Raw genomic sequence first — 22,062 nt, forward strand, 5'->3', positions numbered from 1 at the left:
GCATCAAGCAAGTCTAAGGCACCATTTTTTCAACAGCATTTGCTTACTTCGTGTCTCTGTGCCATTGTAATAATTCTCACAATATTTCAAACTGTTTCCTTAATGTTATATTTGTTATGGTGATCTGTGACCAGTGATCTTTGATGCTACTATTGTATCTCTTTTGGAGCACCACCAACCGGGCCCATAACAGACAGCAAACTTAATTGATAAAGGTTGTGGAGAATCGACTGCTCCACTGACCAGCAGTTCCCATCTCTCTCCCTCTCCTAGGGCCTCCCATTCGCCTGAGCACAACAATCTTAAAATCAGGCCAATTCATAACCCTACAATGGCCTCGAAGTGTTCAAGTGAAAGGAAGAGTCGCAGGTCTCTCAGTTTAAAGCAAAAGCTCGAAATGATTCAGCTTGGTGAGGAAGGCATGTTGAAAGCCGAGACAGGCAGAAAGCTAGGCCTCCTGTACCAAACAGTCACCCAAGTTGTGAGTGCAAAGGAAAAGTTCTTGAAGGAAATTAAAAGTGCCACTCCAGTGAACACATGAATGATAAGAAAGCAAAACGGCCTTATTGCTGATATGGAGAAAGTTTTCGTGGTCTGGATAGAAGATCAAACTAGTCACAACATTCCCTTAAGCCAAAGCCTGACCCAGAGCAAGGCCCTAACTCTCTTCAACTCACTGAAGGCTGAGAGAGGGGAGGAAGCTGCAGAAGAAAAGTTTGAAGCTAATAGAGTTTGGTTCATGAGGTTTAAGAAAAGAAGCCGCCTCCATAACATAAAAGTTCAGGGTGAAGCAGCAGGTGCTGATGTAGAAGCTGCAGCAAGTTACCCAGAACAGCTAATTAAGATAATTAAAGAAGGTGGCTTCACTAAACAGCAGCTTTTCAATGTGGACGAAACAGCCTTGTATTGGAAGAAGATGCCATCTAGGACTTTCATAGCTAGAGAGGAGAAGTCAATGTCTGGCTTCAAAGCTTCAAAAGGACAGGCTGACTCCTTGTTGGAGGTTAATGCAGCTGGTGACTAAGTTGAAGCCAATGCTCATCTGCCATTCCAAAGATCCGCTAGGGCCATTAAGAATTATGTTAAGGCTATTCTGCCTGTGTCTATAAATGGAATAACAAAGATTGGATGGATGACAGTGCATCTGTTTACAACATGGGTTACTGAATATTTTAAGCTCATTGTTGAGACCTACTGTTCAGAAAGAAAGATTCCTTTCCAAACGTTACTGCTCACCGACAATGCACCTGGTCACCCAAGAGCTCTCATGGAGATGTACAATGAGATTTTCCTCGTTTTTATGCCCACGACCACAGCATCCATTCTACAGCCCATGGACCAAGGAGTCCTTTTGACTTTGAAGTCCTATTATTTCTTAATACATTTTGTAAGGCTATATAGTGCTGCCATAAATAATGACTTCTCTGATGGATCTAGGCAAAGTAAATTGAAAGCTTCGGGAAAAGATTCACTGATGCAGATGCCATTAAGAACACACACGATTCTTGGGAAGAGGTGAAAATATCAACGCTAACAGGAGTTTGGAAGATGTTGCTTCCAACCGACTTTGAGGGGCTCAAGACTACAGTGGAGGAAGTAACTGCAGATGTGGTGGAAACAGCAAGAGAACTAGAATTAGAAGCGGAGCCTGAAGATGTGACCGAATTGCTGCAATCTCATGATCAAACCTGAACAGATGAGGAGTGGCTTCTTACGGATGAGCAAAGAAAGTGGTCTCTTGAAATGGAATCTACTCCTGGTGAAGAAGCCGTGAAGGTTGTTGAAATGATGGCAAAGGATTTAGAATATTACATAAACTTACATGATAAAGCAGCGGCAGAGTTTGAGAGAACTGGGTCCAATTTTGAAAGAAGTTCTACTGTGAGTAAAATGCTATCAAACAGCATCACATGCTACAGAGAAATTGTCCATGAAAGGAAGAGTCAACGGATGCGGCAAACCTCATTGTTGTCTCGTTTTAAGTAATCGCCACAGCCACCCCAACCTTCAGCAACCACCGCCCTGATCAGTCAGCAGCCATCAACACAGAGGCAAGGCCCTCCACCAGCAAAAAGGTTACGACTCGCTGAAGGCTCAGGTGATGGTTAGCTTTTTTAGCAATAAAGTATTTTTAATTAAAGTATGCACATCATTTTTTCAGACATAATGCTATTGCCCACTTAAGAGTCTACAGTATAGTATAAACATAACTTTTACTAAGAAACCAAAATTTCGTGTGACTCACTTTATTATGATAATTGCTTTATTGGAGTGGCCTGGAACTGAATCCACAATATCTCTGAGGTCTGCCCGTATTGCCAATAAAACCATTACTCCTATTGGGACTGCGATCACCACCACTACCACCAAAGAAATAAAAGTCGATGCTATGGGAGCCATTAGAAAGGAAGACCAGGGGCCGGCCCTGTGGCAGAGTGGTTAAGTTCATGCACTCGGCTTCAGCGGCCCAGGGTTTTGCAGGTTCGGATCCTGGGCGCGGACATAGCACTGCTCGTCAGGCCACGCTGAGGTGGTGTCCCACATGCCACAACTAGAAGGATCCACAACTAAAAAATACACAACTATGGACCAGGGGGCTTTGGGGGAGAAAAATGAAAAAAAATAAAATCTTTAAAAAAAAAAAAAGGAAGACCAAATTGTGCTTGGAAGAGGTGTGGGATATTTCATAGAGGAGTTAATACCTGTGCTGGGTCTCAAAGGATAAACACGAGTTGGTTAGGCCAGGAATCAGAGAGAAGAAATACCAGAAAGAGGGAGGGAAATATGAGGGCACACGTCATCTCCCAATACTGGGGGAGGCTGCTCTAGGCAGGAGATAAGGCTGGTGAGGTAGAAAGGAGCCACATGAAGGGCTCTGTCACACTGCAAGTCAGTGACAAAATCTAAAAAAAGAAATGATATGAACATATTTATGTTCCAAAAAGATCATTATGGCTGCAACAAAAGGGATGGACTTGAGGGGGAGGGGGAGGAAGAGGAGGGCTCAGGGCAGAGGCCAAAATCCAGTTCAGAAGGATATTATAGGGCTCTAGGTGACAAATTATGTAGGCCTGAAATAAGATGGTGGTAATAAGAATAAAGCAGCAAGAGGAGTGGAGTGGAGAAATGATTAAGAAGGAGAAATAGGACTTGATGACCCGTTGAATATGGGGAATAAGAAAGAGGAGTCCAGCATGATGCCCAAGCTTCTGACTCAGGCAACTGAATGATTCGTGGTACCGTTAAAGGCGGCCAAGACTACACACAGAGAAGGAGGCAGGTGTTGTGGACTGAGATTACACAGGTTTGGACGCAGCGTGTGTACAATACGGGGGAATGTTCCAGAGTCTTAGCAGTGCTTTCAAAGCAGTGGCATTCTACTTTTCCACATTTTTCCAAATACTTCAGAGTGGACATACATTATAGAGTTGGGAAAGGAAAACTTCAAGATAAATACATCAATGTCCAATTTTAGATAACAAATCCTAGTAGTCTCTGATCCTGCCTCCCCCAATTCCCACTAAGTATCGTACAGACAAAAAGAGTGAGGAAAACCAGCGCCCACATGGAAACAGACCTGGCAAAGGTGCTAGTCCCCTCTACTGTACGCTCCCTTCCGGTCACAGCCACCACCACTGCCAATACTGCTCCTCTTGCCTTTATGCCAAGTCAGAAATGACAACTCGTGGAATATATTAGGAAGCCCGTGTGCCAGGCTCTGGAAACATGGTGTATTCCTTTCTTTTTTCTGCTGTGATAAATTACAACAAACTCAGTAGCTGTAAACTACACAAATTGACTATCTTCCAGTTTTGGATGTCAGAAGTCTAGAACCAAGGTTTTGACAAGGCTTCAAGGGAGAATTGGTTTCCTCGTCATTTCCAACTTCTAGAAGCCACCTGCATTCAACAGCTCTGGCACCTTCCTACATCTTCAAAGAGCATTGCTCCAACCTCTTCTTCCATCATCACAGCTTTTTCTGGCTCAGAATCCTCTTGCATCCCTTTTATGAGGACCCTTGTGATTATATTGGGCTCTCCAGGATAATCTCTTCCTCTCAAGGGCCTTAGCTTGATCACATTTGCAAAGTAGCTTCTGCCACGTATAGTATCAGACACAGGTCTTGGGGATTAGGATGTGGACATCTTTAGGGGGCCATTATTCTACCACAAGTAGAATTTGCCAGATTTCTTCACTTTGAAGATACTATTTTTTCCTTTCCATTCTCTTTTCTTTGGAAGGGAATCATATAGGCCACACTCAAGCGGGGGAGACAGATAAAGTTCTATCTCTTGGAGGGGGGAAATATATACATACAAACACACACACACACACAGACAAAGTTGGAATTCTCCAATAAGGAAGATTTGTCTCTTCTCCCCCATTAATTTTTTCAATCATTTATTTCTATCAGTATTGACTCACAGGTAAAAGTCTGAGAAAGAGGTTGGATTAGTAGCCAAGAGCACAAAGAGAGGGGCAATGGTTAATTCACTCATTCAGTAAATATTTATTGAACAATTAATATGCACCAGCCATGGTGGTTGGTGGTAAAATTAAAGGAATCAACAAGACAGATATGATCCCTGCCCTCCTAGAGCTTCTATTTTAGTGAAAGAAGAAAAATATCTACTAGAAATAGTAATGAGTCTTATGCAAAGAATTAAATTAGGGTGGTGTGACGCTAAACAGGTGGCCATTTTAGACACGGTGGTCAAAGAAAACTTAAAGGAGAGGACATTTAAATGGAGACCTGAATAACAAGAGGCAGCCACAGGAAGACCACAGGGAGGAAAGTTTCAGGCGAAGGGAATGGCCAGTACAAGGCCAGTTGGGGAATCTTTCTTCCTTTGAGAATAAACAGAAAAACAAGGAGCATGGGGCCAATGAAAACGTATTGAAAAACAAGGAAAAGATTCATCATAAAGACAGAGAAAAAGCAGAACTCTTCAAATGCTTTCATATAGGAGCCAGAAAACAATGTTGAAAGCCTTTGGCATATTCAAGAGAATAAGAAAACATGGCCTCAATAAAGCAGGAAGAGGAAGCCAAATAAGATAACAAGATCAGATGCGGAAAGCTATAAATTATATTGGTCCCTGCACGGAAACTAAATCAGAGAAACAACCAAAGTGAACATCAGAGGGAGTAAAGAGAGGATTTGACACAGTATAAAACAAATTCATTAAATAGAAGGAAAAAAAGATAAATATTAAAGTGAGAGCAAATACAATAGGGAAGATACTATAACTTAGGTTAAAATGGATTCAACCTTAATATTTAATATTAAGAAATCATTTGTACCATGGAAGAGTTTATACTCTGCAGCTATTATGTCTACTACAAGTTTTAATTGACATGCGAAAGTGCTTATACATAACGAAAAAACAGTAGGATATAGACATGATATACAGTATAATAAAACAGTAAGGGTTTCCATTTACTGAGCATTTGCCACATGTCAGGCACCTGACTATCTGATATTTTATTTTATCCTCAGAACAATTCCATACAGTGATATTATTTTATTTTATATGAGGAAACAGACTCAGAGAGGTTAAGAAACTTTCCAAAGTTCACACAGCTAGTCAGTAGCAGACGTTGATCTGAACCTCTATTTGGAAACTTCAAAGCCTCTGCTCTTAACTACAACACTATAACCAGATGACGTTTGATAATCACAATCTCAGTCACATTTTAAAATGGATCAAAAGACTAGAGTGACAGAAAATTAAGAATAGATCTACCATATGATCCAGCTATTCCATTGCTGGGTATTTATTCAAAGAACTTGAAAACACACTCTCTGAAAGAGCTCCCTTAATGACGTTGTACACAAAGACATGCTCAAATTACTTAAATGCAGAACCAAACGTGCTACACTTCACTGCAGGAATAAAACAGTTCAGAGGCAAAAGAGACCCTTCAGATCAGCTGCCTGGATTGATCAGGGAAGGCTTTGGGGACGGCATGGATTCTGATCTGGGTCTTGAAGAAGAGGTAGGATTTCAATAGTCAGACAGAGGAAAGGGCAATCTAGGCAACATTATCAGATGAGCGATTTTAAAAGATCACTTGGACCAGAGTGTGAAGAATCTAGTTGAATGTCAAATGTGGTCAAATTTACCCCGAAATATTCACAACTCCACCCCCTCCTCTCCTCTTCATTCCCACTGCCCTCACCTTTGCTCAGGCCCTCCTCATTTCATATTCTGACTTATTCTGACGACCACGATAGCCACCTAACTGGCAGGGAACGATGTGTCATCATTCACCGCTATATTCCTAACACCTTGCACAGTAAGTGGTGCATAATATATGTTAAAGCGAAGAAAATCCAATTATACAATGTTTGGCACACTTTTTCCTGTATTGCAAATACCAGACGATATTTTATATCACGTTTTATTTATTGAAGAGTACTTTCAGAAAACCGGGACATTGTCAGAGCTTTTACACATCATTGCAGAAATCCTTATAAGAGGTAGGAACCCCATCAGAGAACACCACCACCACAACACCAAATGGGTGACTCCTACCACAATGTGCCCTCCCAGACATACCATACCAGGTGCATGAGGATGATGCTCAGATCCAGACGCTCTTTGCAGCAAAGCAAGCCACATATGGCTGACCTCTCTCTGTACCTCATGAATCACTAGACTAAAACTTCAAATTAAGGGGGCCAGCCCCATGGCTGAGGGGTTAAAGTTCACGCGCTCCACTTTGGTGGCCCAGGGTTCGCCAGTTCAGATCCTGGGTGTGGACATGGTGTCGCTTGGCAAGCCATGCTGTGGCAGGCGTCCCACGTATAAAGTAGAGGAAGATGGGCACGGATGTTAGCTCGGGGCCAGTCTTCCTCAGCAAAAAGAGGAGGATTGGCAGCAGATGTTAGCTCAGGGCTAATCTTCCTCAAAAAAAAAAGAAGAACCCACAAGTAAAAATATACAACTAGGTACCGGGGGGCTTTGGGGAGAAAAATGAAAAGTAAAAAAAATTAAAAACTTCAAATAGGATAAAATATAGGATGAATGGTAGATTGCAAGACTAAAAACATCAAAGACTAATAAGAGGTTAATGTTCTTCTGCACTGCCACCCCCAAGCTTAATTCTTTATCTTAATCCCTCCTTTATTAATTTTTCATAACAATTTCCTCCAATTTGTGTTTTTTATCTGACCCCACTCCCCCACCAAAAACATAAGCTCAATGAGAACAAGGAATCATCACTTTTCATCATATTTTAGCACATAAAAATGACTAGCACTTAGTGATTACAAAATAAATGTGTTGAATTACAACAGACCAAATTCTTAAGAATTTTTGACTAGCAATTACTACAAACAAAAAATTGTGTTAAGCAATGGGGATACATTTCTTTCATATATTCTTTATCTTATTGAATAGTCACTTTGTCAAAATTTTAAATATCCAATAAATTTGTGTAAAATCTATATAACAATTTGGGAAGAGTTTCTCTCTTCCCAAAATTGAGCCTTTTAATCCAGGACCATAGTATGCCTCTCCATTTTGTAAATATTTCCTTTCCTGTCTCTCATTTGAATTTTTACATATTCTTCATATAGGATATTTTTGTTGGGGTTATTACTAAATATTGATATTTTATGGCTTTTATAAATGGATTGTTTTCCATTACATCTTCTAAATGGTTTTTTCTTTTTTTATTTTTAAAGATTTTATTTTTCCTTTTTCTCCCCAAAGTCCCCCAGTACATAGTTGTGTATTTTTTGTTAGCTGTGGGTCTTTCTAGTTGTGGCATGTAGGACGCTGCCTCAGCATGGCTTGATGAGCAGTGCCATGTCTGTGCCCAGGATCTGAACCGGCGAAACCCTGGGCTGCCGAAGCGGAGCGCATGAACTTCACCACTCGGCCACGAGGCCAGCCCCTAAATGGATATTTCTGATAGAGATAAGAGGTATGGCTTTTTAAACTTTATCGTATATCCAACGACTTTTTAGAACTCATTAAAATTCTATCAACTAATAAGTTGTTTCAAGTCTTAGCTTTTGTAGGTATAGGAGCCTACCTTCTAAAACTTGATAATTTTTTGTCTCCTCCTTTACATTAACTTTGCGTCTTTATTGGCGTTGGCCAGAATTTACAGACAGATGTGAAATAATGGTGACTGTGGGCATCTTTGCTTTGTTGCTACTTAAGGAACAACTCTTCCATTTTACCATTGAGTATGATGCTGGATTGTTAGCTTCAGAGAAATAATTCTTTTTCTTTTTAAGAGTGAAAGTTTCTATCACTAACTTTTTTATTATGGCATTAATATGGGCATTGAATTTTTTCAAACACCTTGAGCATTTATTTTGCCTTTTTTTCTTATGAGATCTGTTGACAGGATACATCGTATGAGTAACTTTCATAGTATTGAGCAATTTACACTCTGGGATAAAACTTTCTTAGTCACAACGTGTTAATTCTTTCCATATATTCCTAAATGTGTTTGGTTTGCATTTTACTTAGACTTTGAAATTGATCCATAATTGGTGTACACAAACAAGCAACATTTTTCTCAGGTTTTGATATCTGAATTATGCAGCATCATAAAATGAATTGGGCAGTTTACCATCATTTTCTATGCTCTGGATCAGTTTTTTTAGTATTAGAATTATTTCAAAGGGGTCTTGTTTATAATAAGAAAGATTATAAAAGTAGGAAATCAAAAATCACTGTCTTATAAACTAGGGGACATAAGATTATTTCCCTATGGCTTGCCAAGTATGACTCAGGTTACAATTCAGTTACCTTGTGATTTGCAAAGGTATTAAGTTAGAACTAAAAGGACAAAGACACTTTTCTTTCATAAAGTATCCTTATTAATTAACCAGATCCTATGTGAAATCTAGGCCATAAGTTCATTTCTTTGGTTTCTGGTCAAGAATGCACTTAAAATGTGAGAAGTAAAACCATAAAACTCCAGGAAGAAAGCCTGAAATTTGGGAGAGAAAAATCTCTTTGGCAAGACACAAGAAGAACTATGCATAAAAGAAAAAAAAATGAACTGAACTTCATAAAAAGAAAAAAAAACTGGTCATCAAGACAAATAAGAAAGTTGAATGTCAAGCCACAGATTGGAAGAAAATATTCATAATACATATATCTAAATATCCAGAATAGATTTTAGAACTCCTAAAACTCAAAAAGACTTGAACAGATGTTTCTAAAGATATACAAATAGCTAATAAACATATGAAAACGTGCTCACATCATTACACATGAGGAAAACGCAAAGTGGCAACTGTAATGAGAAATCACTACACACTCAAGAGAATGGCTAAAATTAAAGAGACTAACAATACCAAGAGTTAATGAGGATTCTCCCTTATTACTGAGAGTAGAAAATGGTACAACCACTTTAGAAAAGTGTTTGGTAGTTTCTATTAATGTTAAATAAATTAAATATAGGTATCTCCTATGACCAAGCAATTCCACTTCTAGGTATATATCCAAAGGAAATAAGTGCATATGGCCACAAAAAGATTTACACAAAAATGTCAATAACAGCTTTATTCATAATAGCCAAATAATACACGCAACTTAAATGACTATCAACAAGAAAATGGATAAACAAGTTGTGGTATGTTTAAATAATGGAATATTACACAGCAAAAAAATAAGAAGGAGGAATGACTGATACTTGCAGTATTATGGATTTTAAAAACATTATTTTGAATGAAAGAAGCCATACACAAAAGAATACAGTGTCTGATTCCATTTACATGAAGTTCAAGAACAAGTAAAACTAATCCAAGATATGTAAGTCAGAATACTGGTTCCCTTCAGTAGGAATGGAGGGGATATGGACTAAAAGGGGCACAAGGGAATTCTCTGGAGGGATGGAATTGTTTTATATCTTGATCAGGTTGTGGTTACCTGGACACAGCACATGTAAAAAGTTATCAAGATATATATTTAAATGCTTGTGTATTTTACTGTATGTAATTATATCTCAACAAAAAAATATTGGAAACAAACAAATTCAGGTGTGCTATAGCCACTTGAGTCATCAACTTGACCTTAGGAAATCCTGCCTTCCTACTATTCCCTATTCCAAATGTGTGATATAGACCATCCTATTCAGCAGTGCTTGAACTCTGCATACTCAATTCACCATTAGGAATTAAATGTTCCCCTCAACTACTCTTTTCTGCTATCTTTCCACTCAGCATGGCTATACATTATTCCTGCTATGATTTTCTTCCTTTCTGTGTCTCTGAGCAAGTCTACCTTACAGCCCCTTGCCCAGATGATAGGACACATTCCAGCCAACAGGCATCCTTCATATGATATTTCCTTAATGAGATTGTTGAGTAAAATTCCTAGTATGGTACCTGTCAAATAACAACGACTTTATATATGTCCCCTTCCTACTTCAACCTTTCCCCTTTTATTGTATTCTTTTAAGGCATGCCTATATTTAAAGTACCTTAGATTTCAAAAACAGAATATTGTATTTTCAAAATAGTTAAAATCCCACATTTACATTTCAGTACTAGCACTGATACACCATGTATTATTTGCCAAGTTCTCTCTTTCTATACACATGTTCACACGTACACACCCCACAGACACTTATTTAATCTCAAACAACGCTAACATGTAGGTACTATTATTATCACCATTTCATAGATGAGGAAGTTAGGGCATAGAGAAATTAAGAAACTTGCCCAAGACGACACCACTAAAAGTGTCAGAGCCGTGATATAGACAATTCCTGCAAATTATTTCAAATGCTTCACCCAAACTGTACAACGAAATTATTGGGAATAAGGGATACTCTTTCACACTTACAAAGCAAAGACAATGTTTCTTTAAACCATGAATTTAAATCCTAAATTGTCAGAGGAAGTTCTGAATTTCTCATAACTCCCTGGAAAACTGGGTTTTTAAATAACAGAAATGTACGCACAATCACAGGGCAATACTACTTTAAAAATATTTTGTTAAGACATCTATTCTTAAGCAATGGATACCTATATTTATGCATTGATATGCTTTAAAACAAAAAATTCAAATCAATAGCTCTATTGACTGAATTCCAGGCGTTCACAATTTATACCAATTATGATTTCTAACTATATTCTCTATTTTTTTCATTAGCTCAGAACACATGGTCACCAAGACGCTCTTCATTCCATTTCTTTGTACCTCAGCCATTCTTTTAGTCACTCACATGGCAAATAGTTTATTCCGTGCCAGGTATTCAACAAGTATTTTTTGAGTACCTACTATGTAAGGTATATAAATAGGCAGAAGAGACATTATACAACTTATAAGGTAAATTGTCTCCATAAATCTACCGGTTACGGAGTATCGCAGCAACTGATTCCCCTCTATGCAGATGATCCATCACCTCTCGAAGTCGGATAAGGACCTGTTCCGGAAGAAAAGAAGTCAATCTTTACTATGTGAATCAATACTAGAATTTTCAAATTATGCTACTTTTGGAATATTTTATACATTTTGTGATAGAAAGGAAAATGCATGTCCATGTACTTAATGTCCATATTATAGCTTATGAAAATTAATAAAGGAAATTAAGAAACAATCTGCAATAGTCAAAATATCTACAAAATTCAATAGTAAATCATTAAATAGTATTGACCAAATTCCATGCGAAATCAGTGGCTAACAATTATGCATGGAAAAACAACCAAGCCAAGTATACTGGAAGATGGGCTGAACTGAGAGTCAGGAGGAGGCCTGAGGAGTCTGTGGGAAGTTGGCTTTGACAAGAGAAGTCAGAAGTGAAAAGCTGAGGCAAACACTTACTTGTCAAGTAGACACAGAGACAATACTAAATCCCATGTTACCAAGAGGACTCGAGAAGCCCAGAAGGCCCACAATTTTAGCAGTGGTCGCTCAAAATTAAGGCCAGAAGGTATCTTAAATTCTTAAAGATATAAAACAGGTAGTGGGGGTAGGAGTATTTTCTTGACCTGGACTGAATTTTTGTTTTGGTGGTTGTTGTTGTTTATGGGAAAAGAGCAGGTGAGGTTGTAGTAAACCGAATCTATCAAATATGTGTTTTTAGTAATGTGAATGCTTTGCAGTGGAGAAGTAGAGTGTATTTAACGTATTCTATTAATTTCAAATATATTAGGAAGCAAAAACCTTTATTTTATTTAAATGTTTCTTGTTAATAAAATCAGTTTGTTGCATTGGGAAGATAAAAATGTATAGTATGCAACTTAGTTTGTTCACATAAGTATATTTGTTACAAAACTATGTGAAGACCTAAAATAATTAAGCTAGAGAGCAAAAGTTTTTACCATTGTTCTCTGCCCTCTTCTTGCCCTTTAATTTAGGGACAAAAGCAAAAGAAGTGGAAGGGGAAAAACAATTCTATTTCTTGGGTCTTCATAACTCTAAAAAAGAAACAAATCAAATGGCAATAGAGCATTAATATTTATTTGCACAATCCCATTTTTCTGCTTCTAATCCAGTTACTACAAGTAAAGAAATTGAGTAGCCTAAACAAAATAAAAAATTTTTAAGCATCTCAAAATCAACTGACCTTTGACTTACTGTTTCTAAAACTGTTTAAGTGCTGAGAGGATTTTAAGATGTTGAGAAATTTTAATTTTGTTTAGACTACACAATTTTTCAGAAGATGTGCCAAGAGAAAAACAACTATATCTAGATTACTATTAGGAATCTGGGAATGTGGAAGTCAATAATTCATGCCCATTTCACCAACTGCATCTAGGGTAGAACATTTAGGCCCCAAAATTAGGTATGCAAACTTTTGCTTACTTAATCCCATTGTTTCAACCATTCCACTTGTTGCACCTGGATCTCTTGAGTCTGGGGCTCTCCCATTCAAATTCTCCAGATAATAACCCTCTGGTCTCCAGAGGAGCAGGGAGCAGGTGATGGGCCCAGGGTCTCCAGCCACTTATCACAAAGACTTTCAAGGAAAAGCCCATACTTTCAATCTCATGACTCATTCCTGCCTTCTGCAGACCACGTGCCTCCAAGTCTTGAAATACTAGGAGTTGTAGGGAAGAAGAGGTTTCTCTCGAAAGTTCATGTAGGGGGAGATATTGAAGCTATAATTTCCTTTGCTTTAAGTAAAAAATTAGTTTCAACCTTACATCTGTCAATGTTTCCACTCCTGTTCTCTCTGTCCTTTTGAATTTTTCCATCTTTTTACTCTCATTTAAATGGAATTAGAAAGGGAGAGGAAGTAAATGTATGCAATCAAGTTATGCAGGATTTAACTAAAACCAACTATTCTCAACCAGGGAATCTGTATGACCAAGTACATGTATTAGAAAATTAACACTGCCTGCAATGTCAGTGGTGGATCAGGGAGAGAGAGAGACCAGAAGTATGGAGACCAGTAAGAAACTACTTCCATAGTCAAGGCATGAAATATAAGGGCACAGACACAGGCTATGGGGATAGCTAGGGAGAACTAAGACTTATGACTGACAGATCACTGACTGATATTAAACGGATAAGGAGACACCAAAGACAAAATCTATTTAGGTAACTGAGGGAAATGGTGATATCAAGTGAGGTAGGGTATAAAGAAGGAAAAATATTGAAAGCAAGGAGAACAATAGTTTGGTATAGACATATTCAAGTAACTTAGGGCATACCATATAGTATCTAGTAGAAAACTGGAGATATAGATCTAGATTTAGGTTGGAACTAGAAGTGAAAATATAGGAATATTTAGCCAGTTAAGGAATTGCTGAAGTGATGAGACCGAGAGATATTACTCAGGTGTGTATTTGCCAGAAGAGGGTGGAATTCAAAGAACAGTGTTGTGCAAGAAACAGAGGAAGACAAGCTAGCAAAGAAAAGAGACAGCAGGTAGGAGGGAAACTAGTAGAACTGTGAGATAAAAACCAAGGAAGAGGGTGGTTCAGAAGAGTGGTTGGAGGGTATTCAACTGTTTCAAGTTCGGCCCAGGTCAAGAAAGATACAGCTAATTGCTTCGACAGCTATAAAGTCAATGATGATCTTCTTTATAGACTAATTTCAATATGGGTGGGGAGAACCACACTGCAGTGGTTTGAAAATTAAAAGAAAAATAAATAAATTATTTCACGAACCTGCAAGGAACTCAGATACATCAGGGAATTACTCTATGGTAAAGGTAGCCTTCAAATGAGTGAGAGAAAAAGAGATGGTTAAGGGTTTGGGGGACAATCAGGAGGCCGAGTAGAAAAATAATTGGGTATATTACTTCACCTCATATACTAAATAAATTCCAGAAAGATGAAAGACTTAAACGTAAAGAATGAAGCTTTGAAACAATACCAAAGAAAATCCAAGTGAAATTGTCTAATCATGCAAAGGAGAAGGTAAGCAGCACCCAAAAAGCAGGAACCATAAAGTAAAAAACGGTTAAATCTGATTATTAAAAGAAATTGAGTTCTGTACCTCAAAATTACCACAAACTCAAATGGCATTTGATAAACTAGGAAAAAAATATTTACATACACATGACAGACAACAAAGGGTTAATGATTTTTAGCTTACACATAGATGCAGACAATTAATCAATAAAACCAATAAAAGACTACAGTAAAAGTGAGCAAGTAATAGAAACAGAAAGTGTACATAAAAGAAATACAAATCATTAATAAAAACAAACACAATTTAAAACGAGGCCTGTTTCCACTATGAAATTCACACACAAATGCACAAAGAAATGAAGCCCATTTATATTTTTTATTAGTGAGAGGGAATATAGTTTGGCAGAAGGAGGTGGATGTTCACTTTTCATTCTACACTCTTCTGTCCAATTTATTTGAAAATAAAACAATAATGAGGATCCAGCAAAAGCAGTAGGAAGGAGTGGCCAGAGGGAGGAGAAAAACCAGGACAGTGCAGTAACCCAGAAGGTACGATAAAGTGTTATATGCAGAGAAGAGTAATCGAGTGTGTCAGATGTTCCTGAGAGGTTCAGTGAAGAATTCAGAAACGACAACTTAGTGTGGTAACATGGAAGTCACTGGACACATTGGCAAGAGTGGTTGACACGGAATGGTGAAGAAAAAGCCTGATTAGCGTGAGTTCAAGAGAGAATAAAAAATAGGAAACAAGTACACACAACTCTTAATGCAGACCTGTGCTTTAATAAGGAGTAGAGAAATGGGTGGTAGTTGAGGGGGATATAGGGTAGAAGTAGATAATGTTTTGTTTTATTTTGTTTTCATAACAGGAGATACTGGAGCAAGTAAATCTGAAAAGCATGACGTTAAACAAAAATGTAAACCAAAGAAATACAATACTATGTAATAAATTTCAAAAGCACATAAGACAATACCATATAGATATACGTATACACACACATACATATGTAGAAAAAGCATAAAAATATTCGTGGGAATGATAAACACCAAATTTGGGACAGTAGTCACCTCAGGAGAGGAAGGGAGAGGAAAACAATCGGGGAGTGAGGCACTAAGAGCCACACCTATGTCTGACATTTTGTTAAGGATCTGAAACAAAAAAGGCAAAATTTTAAGGTATTACATAGCTAAGTGGTGGTTATATGAGTGTTTTTATATTGGTCTCTGTACTTTTCTGTATGTTTGAAATATTTTAATAAAAAAAAAGATACATTATCTCTGACCTAACATAGGGACTATGTAGATGAGCAGACAAGACATGACATATAAAGGTCAGTGTAAAAAAAAAACATGTTTTCAAATATTAAGAAAAAAGATAGGACAAAAATATAAGCAGACATGCATTATAATTAAAAAGACACACTTCTCTACGGCCATGATCCTCTCATGAATAAAAGGGAAACTAAGCATTATGCAGAGCGCACACCTGACAAAGACCTAATTGTGGTTTTGCCCTTAAAATATTCTACTTAGCTCACCAGAAAAAAAACTGACAAGACTGTTTCTGACAGTTGAGATATCTTGCATAAGTTCAACCAATTTTATTCTTCAGGACTTAAGTAATTCACAAATCTAATATTTCTCAAGCACCTATCATATAGTCAAATAATATTTCAAATAGACATTCCAGTTGATGACCTAGCATTTAATTAAAATCCACTGTCTCATGCTTTCCTACCCTGTCCAAGAACCAACAGCTTTAAAAATAATGAGATCTGAGAGATGCCTAACCAATTTCACACCATCTATGTTAAGTCCTGCTTATGAACTAAACTGACGTTATATAAAAGAAATTTGAAAAGTTCCTATAATAGTCTGCCTTCAAATAAAATTTTGATAAGTATTGTGGTAAGAAAAGAAAGCTGACAGGAAAGATCAGTGAAAAGTACTAAATGCTACCCAATTGAAAAACTGCAAAGCATAGAAAAATTGTACATAATTGCACTTCTCTAAATCAAGTTATACATAGCATCATGACTAAAAATTCAACATTATCTCGAAACTGCAAAATTTTGAGCTTAAGAAACAGAATTGTATTCTTTGGAAAATAGTTTGTTATACAAAAGTTAAGTTTTGAAAATGTCACAGAGCGCTAGACTATTGAATCATTCAGCATTCACACACGACAGACATGACGCTCCCTTCCCACTTGTGGCAGTAAAGAGGTCCTACCCTAAAACACGTGAGCTCTAGATGTCGAGCTAGGTGCTGATTTTTTCCCTAGAGTAAATCGAAAACTGACTAGGACTATGGGGTATGTTCCCAGCTATGCTCCCCTAACAAAACGTGCAATGCTATAACCGAGATCGGTTGCATTGTCCTAAAGGTTGCAGCCACAGCTGTTTCAGAACACACCTTCCACGTAAGTGATCAGCCTGCCTGGTTGCCTCCTAACCAGCATTTTGTGCTACAATGAGAGAGTTCAGAGGGATATGGTAACAGCTACTTCTAGGTCTGAACTCCTACCAAAAAGACTGGGTCCCCGTGTTCCATAAGATTCTCCCTTTCGCTGGCCAAATGCCAGGGTGGCTGACACTCTTCTCAACAATTTCAGTTTTCTTGCTATAGTCATGAGGGCAATCTGCCCATGTCACCACCATGTGGTCACTACCACCTTGCTCTTTATTGCCACACGTATACACCATATACCATGTAGTTCCATTGCTTTTTGCAATAAATACCACTCCTTCCTTCTTCGATATGATCTCTTGGTAGTCCCTTTGCATGTTGTCACTCATAATAGGCTTTAGGAATACCTTTGTCATATATCGTTTGCTAATGGCATCATTTGTCTTATCACTGTCATTGGCCTTTTTACCAATGTCAAAGTTATGACCCTTGTATTAATGCAATTCTATCTGATTTTCTAACCATTGTTGTCCTCTTATAACAAGGGCTAAACTTCATCTAACAAACATTTATTGTGCCAATTGCCAATCTTAGCTGTCTTCATTTCTTGCAATTTCGTAACGTTTACAACTCTTATCTACAGAAGTGACATTGTAGCATGTCTCACATTGAATTATACCTCCCTTTGCCACCTACCACAATCCTTAACATAAATTATATACTTAATCTCTCTCACTCAATCTCGCTCTGGCTGTTTTTCCCCCATTCTCCTGGTTAAGGAATAGTGGGTTTCTCATCATTCCCCTCCCTAGTCCTACTCTCAGAAGTTAGCAATGTCTCAGCCTCTTCAGTCAACATCCACGCTACATAATCCAGAGCTGTTACACATACATCTTACAAGAAAAAAGTGGGAAATGAAAACATAGGTAAGAAAAATAAAAATTATTATCTACATCAGTGGTCCTTAGACTTGAGTATGTATCAGAATCCTCTAGAAAGTGAGATAAATACAGATTGCTAGGCCTCACCCCCAGAGTTTCTCATTCAGTTGGTATGGGATGGGTACAGAGAATTTGCTTTTCTAACAAGTTCAAAAAGGATGTTGCTGCTGCTAGATCGTGGATGATACTTTAAGAACTAGTGATTTACAGATAACATGACAGTTTTTGTAGAAAATCCAGATGAATCAACTGGAAAACTAACATAGTACTACAGGAATATCAGCTCCATGAAGACATAATGTCTTATATTGCAACAAAAGTTGTAAAATACCTAGGAATAAGCTTAAAAAGAAATGTGACTTACAAAAAATAAAATTTTACTAAAGTTCATAAAATAATAAAGGACCTGGGGCTGGCCCCGTGGCCGAGTGGTTGGGTTCGCGCGCTCTGCTGCAGGCGGCCCAGTGTTTCGTTGGTTCGAATCCTGGGCGTGGACATGGCACTGCTCATCAAACCACACTGAGGCAGCATCCCACATGCCACAACTAGAAGGACCCACAACGAAGAATATACAACTATGTACCGGGGGGGCTTTGGGGAGAAAAAGGAAAAAATAATTTAAAAAAATCTTTAAAAAATAAAAATAAAAAAAATAATAAAGGACCTGAATAAATGGATACATGGATACACACACGATATTATAGGATAGAAAAATTCAAAATCATAAAGATGCAAATTTTCCTTAAAATTAATATAGAAATTCAATGCAATTCCAATCAAATTAGCAAAGCGTCAGAATTTTTTTTGTGGGGGTGTGGATAGTTCACATGATGAATCTATAGTTCATGGGGAAAAGTGAACACATAAAAATTGCCCAAAAATTTTTAAAAAAGAAAAATAAGGGCAGGGGCCAATTTTTCGAAATTGGTATTACAATATACTATAAAGATACAGTAACTATAACAGTGTGGTACGAGTATGGGAACAGACAGAGGGACCAACAGAATAGAATCCAAGAACAGATCCAAATACATATAGTTATTAACTATATGGTGAATGTGGTACTCGTAATCAGCAGCAAAAAAGATATACTTCTCAATAAATCGGTTTAGGGAAACTGGCTATGTTAGGGGGAAATTGAAATCCTATCTATACTATACATATATATCCCAGATGGAGTAAATATCTAAATATGAAAAAATTAAATTATAGAAGTAGTAGAAGAAGATAAAGGAGAATATATTTTTAATGAGGCATAAATAAAATCTTTCTAAGGGCCAATGCAAAACTCAGAAGCCACAAAGAAAATGAAAATGGTTTATAAGTTTGTTAGTACAACACAAACATTACAATTCTATATGGTAGAACACACCATAAACATACTTAAAAGATGGGGGCAGGGAGCAGTGGAGAAGGAGACCTGCAACACACATAACAGGAAAAGTTTAATGTTCATAACACCACATAAAGTATTTCCAAAAAAGATCAATACCAAAAGGGAGCAACCCAGTGGGCAAGCATTTGAACAAGACTTTCACAGAAGAAGAACAACAAAGAGAATAAGCATAAAAAAAGATGTTCAACCTCAATTTGTGTGTAGGGGCAGGTGAAATCGAGAGAAAATCCACAGCCATGTTCAAGACACATTACTAGCACACCTTTTTGTTCTTTTCCACATTTTTACCTTGAAAAGATAATACGACACCTCTCAGGTCCTGCTTACCATGCAGAATCCCGTATCTCCACTAAAAACTACAAAGAAGAAAGACAATGTAATGTACAGTATGGGGACCATAGTTAATAATATGTATTGCATATTTGAAAGTCGATAAGAAAGTAGATCCTAAAAGTTCTCATCATAAGAAAAAAAACTGTAGCAATATATGGTGATAGATGTTAACTAGACTTATTGTGGTGATCATTTTGCAATATATACAAATATCAAATCATTATGTAGTACACCTGGAACTAATATAATGTTATATGTCAATTATATGTCAATAAAAAAAAGACAGAAAATGAAGGACAAAGAAGGAAAAGGCTCAAAAAAATTTTTTTAATGAAATCTATACAGAAATTCAGGGAAGACAAACAAAAACTTATTGTAAATTTTACTGGGGGAGGAAATTAAATGGGCTCAACTATTAAAGCTTTTACTTTGGGGTGAGTTTAAGCAAGCAAGTGAAGGTTGTTGTTTTTTTCCCCATCTCTATTCTAGCAGGCCATAATTCAATTTGTCCTCCATGTTCCAAAGGGTAAAATTCTTAAGTGGTTTTATATCACAGTAATCACCTTAGCAGAAAGCTGTTTATCCAAGCAAAATGAGATTCTCAAGCTATCTTGAAACAAAAATGTTTGTGTCTCCAACATAATGGAATAATCAAGTTGCAAGTGACTCCAAAAATCTAGATGCAATGCAGAGTTTTTATTACATTATACTTTTCTAGTATTATAAGAGCAAAGATTGAATCATTTATTGTCCTTGCACACGAGGCCTTTAAATTGAAGGATTCTGGTTTTCAAATCAATCTGTAACTAAAATCTGAACTTGATGCTCTAAATACTAAGCAACACCTAAACAACAGCAAACAGAAATAAAAGTATTTCTTTCCCAGTAATAAATCCAGTATGGCAATTCTTTAAAAAGTATTAACCATTCCCCAAAATAACTTAGGTCAATATGAATAGAAGATGTTTATCCTTTGACCATATTTTGACCAAAATTTTTATGAGAAAATTAGGAAAAATTCACACAGATGAGATTTTCTAAAGTCTCTTCACTTATATAAATTATATATTACTACATATTATATATATTATATAAACATTATATATATAATACTTGTTATTCTGACCAAGAAGAATGATTGAGTTCTACCCGCATGATCAGCAATTTATATTGAATTAAGAACCCTCTTTAATTAAGATCCACTGTAATTTACATACCACAATCAATCTTAAAAAAAATTCTAAGTATTTAATTGTAATTGGCCTTCTTAAAGATTTACCATATTGTTCAACATTAAATTAAAAAGACAAAGAAATTCCTTTTAAAAAGATGTAATACTGTTTAACATCCCATTCAGTCATAACCATGACTCAATTAAATGAAAAACAACAATAAAAATCTGGTCTGATCACAAGTAGTATAATCCATTTACTAGAGTTTCAGTAAGTGACTTTCAAAATATGGTAAAAACTGGTAAGTGGTAATTCACTAATCAGAACTCCACAGAAAGCCAACATTCCAGACAAAAAGTTTTCTAACATAAATCTCCACTTTAATAATTAGCTCACTCAAATTTTACTATGCAAGGGATTCAAGGCAGTACAGCATGCAGGTCTGGATAAAGATAATAACTTTTCTGGGTCCATAACAGATAAGTTCAGCAAGTTTAAGAAAATGAAAGAAGGCAAGAAGGGAAGTGCAGGTAGCTCTATCCTATATAAATCTTTCATATCCACAGAAGTTATATTATGGGATATATTCAGACCGGTAGTTCATTGATGAATCGAAAAAGTTCAAGTAGGAATCATTTTTGATTGGCCTTTATCATTTGATCTAGAGCCAAGGTTTCCTGCTTCTGCATAGGCCTGCTAATTGGATCTTGGCACTTATTTCATAAATTAACCTCACCATCGCAATGACCACATGAAGCATGATTTACAGATGAGTTTTCTTTGAAACAGAAAGAGAACATAAAGAAATATGAATTCAAAATCCTTAGGAGTTTTTACAATTTCACCCAATCTTTTAAAACTGCACCGGGGTGAATTGAGTGAGACCTCAGGCTCAAAATTTTAAGAGAGTGCCCAAACCTCAGTAATCAAGATAAATGCTAATTTAATGCAACTTAAGAAAAAAAAAAGCAACCCACAACTAACATTATATTTAATCATGAAAGACTGGATGCTTGCCTTCTAAGATCAGGAACAAGACAAGGATATCTGCTCTCACCACTTCTGTTCAACAATGTGCTAGAAGTAGTAGCCAGGGCAATTAGTCAAGAAAAAGAAATAAAAGGCATTCAGATTGGAAAGGAGGCAATAAAACTACCTCTATTAGCCATGACCTTGCACATAAAAAATCCCAAGGAATTAAATAAAAGATTACTAGAATTTATAAACAAATTCAGCAAGATTATAGGATACAAGTTCAGTACACAAAAGTCAACTGCATTTCTTTTTTTTTTTAAGACATTTTTTATTTTTCCTTTTTCTCCCCAAAGCCCCCTGGTACATAGTTGTATATTTTTAGGTGTGGGTCCTTCTAGTCGTGGCATCTGGGATGCCACCTCAGCATGGCTTGATGAGCGGTGCCATGTCTGTGCCCAGGATCCGAACCAGTGAAACCCTGGGCCGGTGAAGCAG

General features: G+C 37.0%; 1 protein-coding gene across 11 annotated transcripts in view; it reads right to left on the minus strand.

Annotated features, from left to right (window-relative positions):
* KLHL13 (kelch like family member 13) overlaps window positions 1-22,062 on the minus strand; it is a 398,101-nt gene that overhangs the window by 97,389 nt on the left and 278,650 nt on the right. For 10 of the 11 annotated variants that reach the window (XM_070605998.1, XM_070605989.1, XM_070605997.1 and 7 more), the window contains one exon: window positions 11,330-11,403. The exons of the other annotated variant lie outside the window; for it this stretch is intronic. In XM_070605998.1, coding sequence (XP_070462099.1) covers window positions 11,330-11,379 — 50 coding nt within the window. In that variant the 5' untranslated portion in view covers window positions 11,380-11,403. The remainder of the gene's footprint in view (window positions 1-11,329; window positions 11,404-22,062) is intronic. 11 annotated transcript variants of the gene reach the window in all.

The sequence above is a fragment of the Equus przewalskii genome, chromosome X (assembly GCF_037783145.1).
Source record: "Equus przewalskii isolate Varuska chromosome X, EquPr2, whole genome shotgun sequence".
Taxonomy (NCBI): Eukaryota; Metazoa; Chordata; class Mammalia; order Perissodactyla; family Equidae; genus Equus; species Equus przewalskii.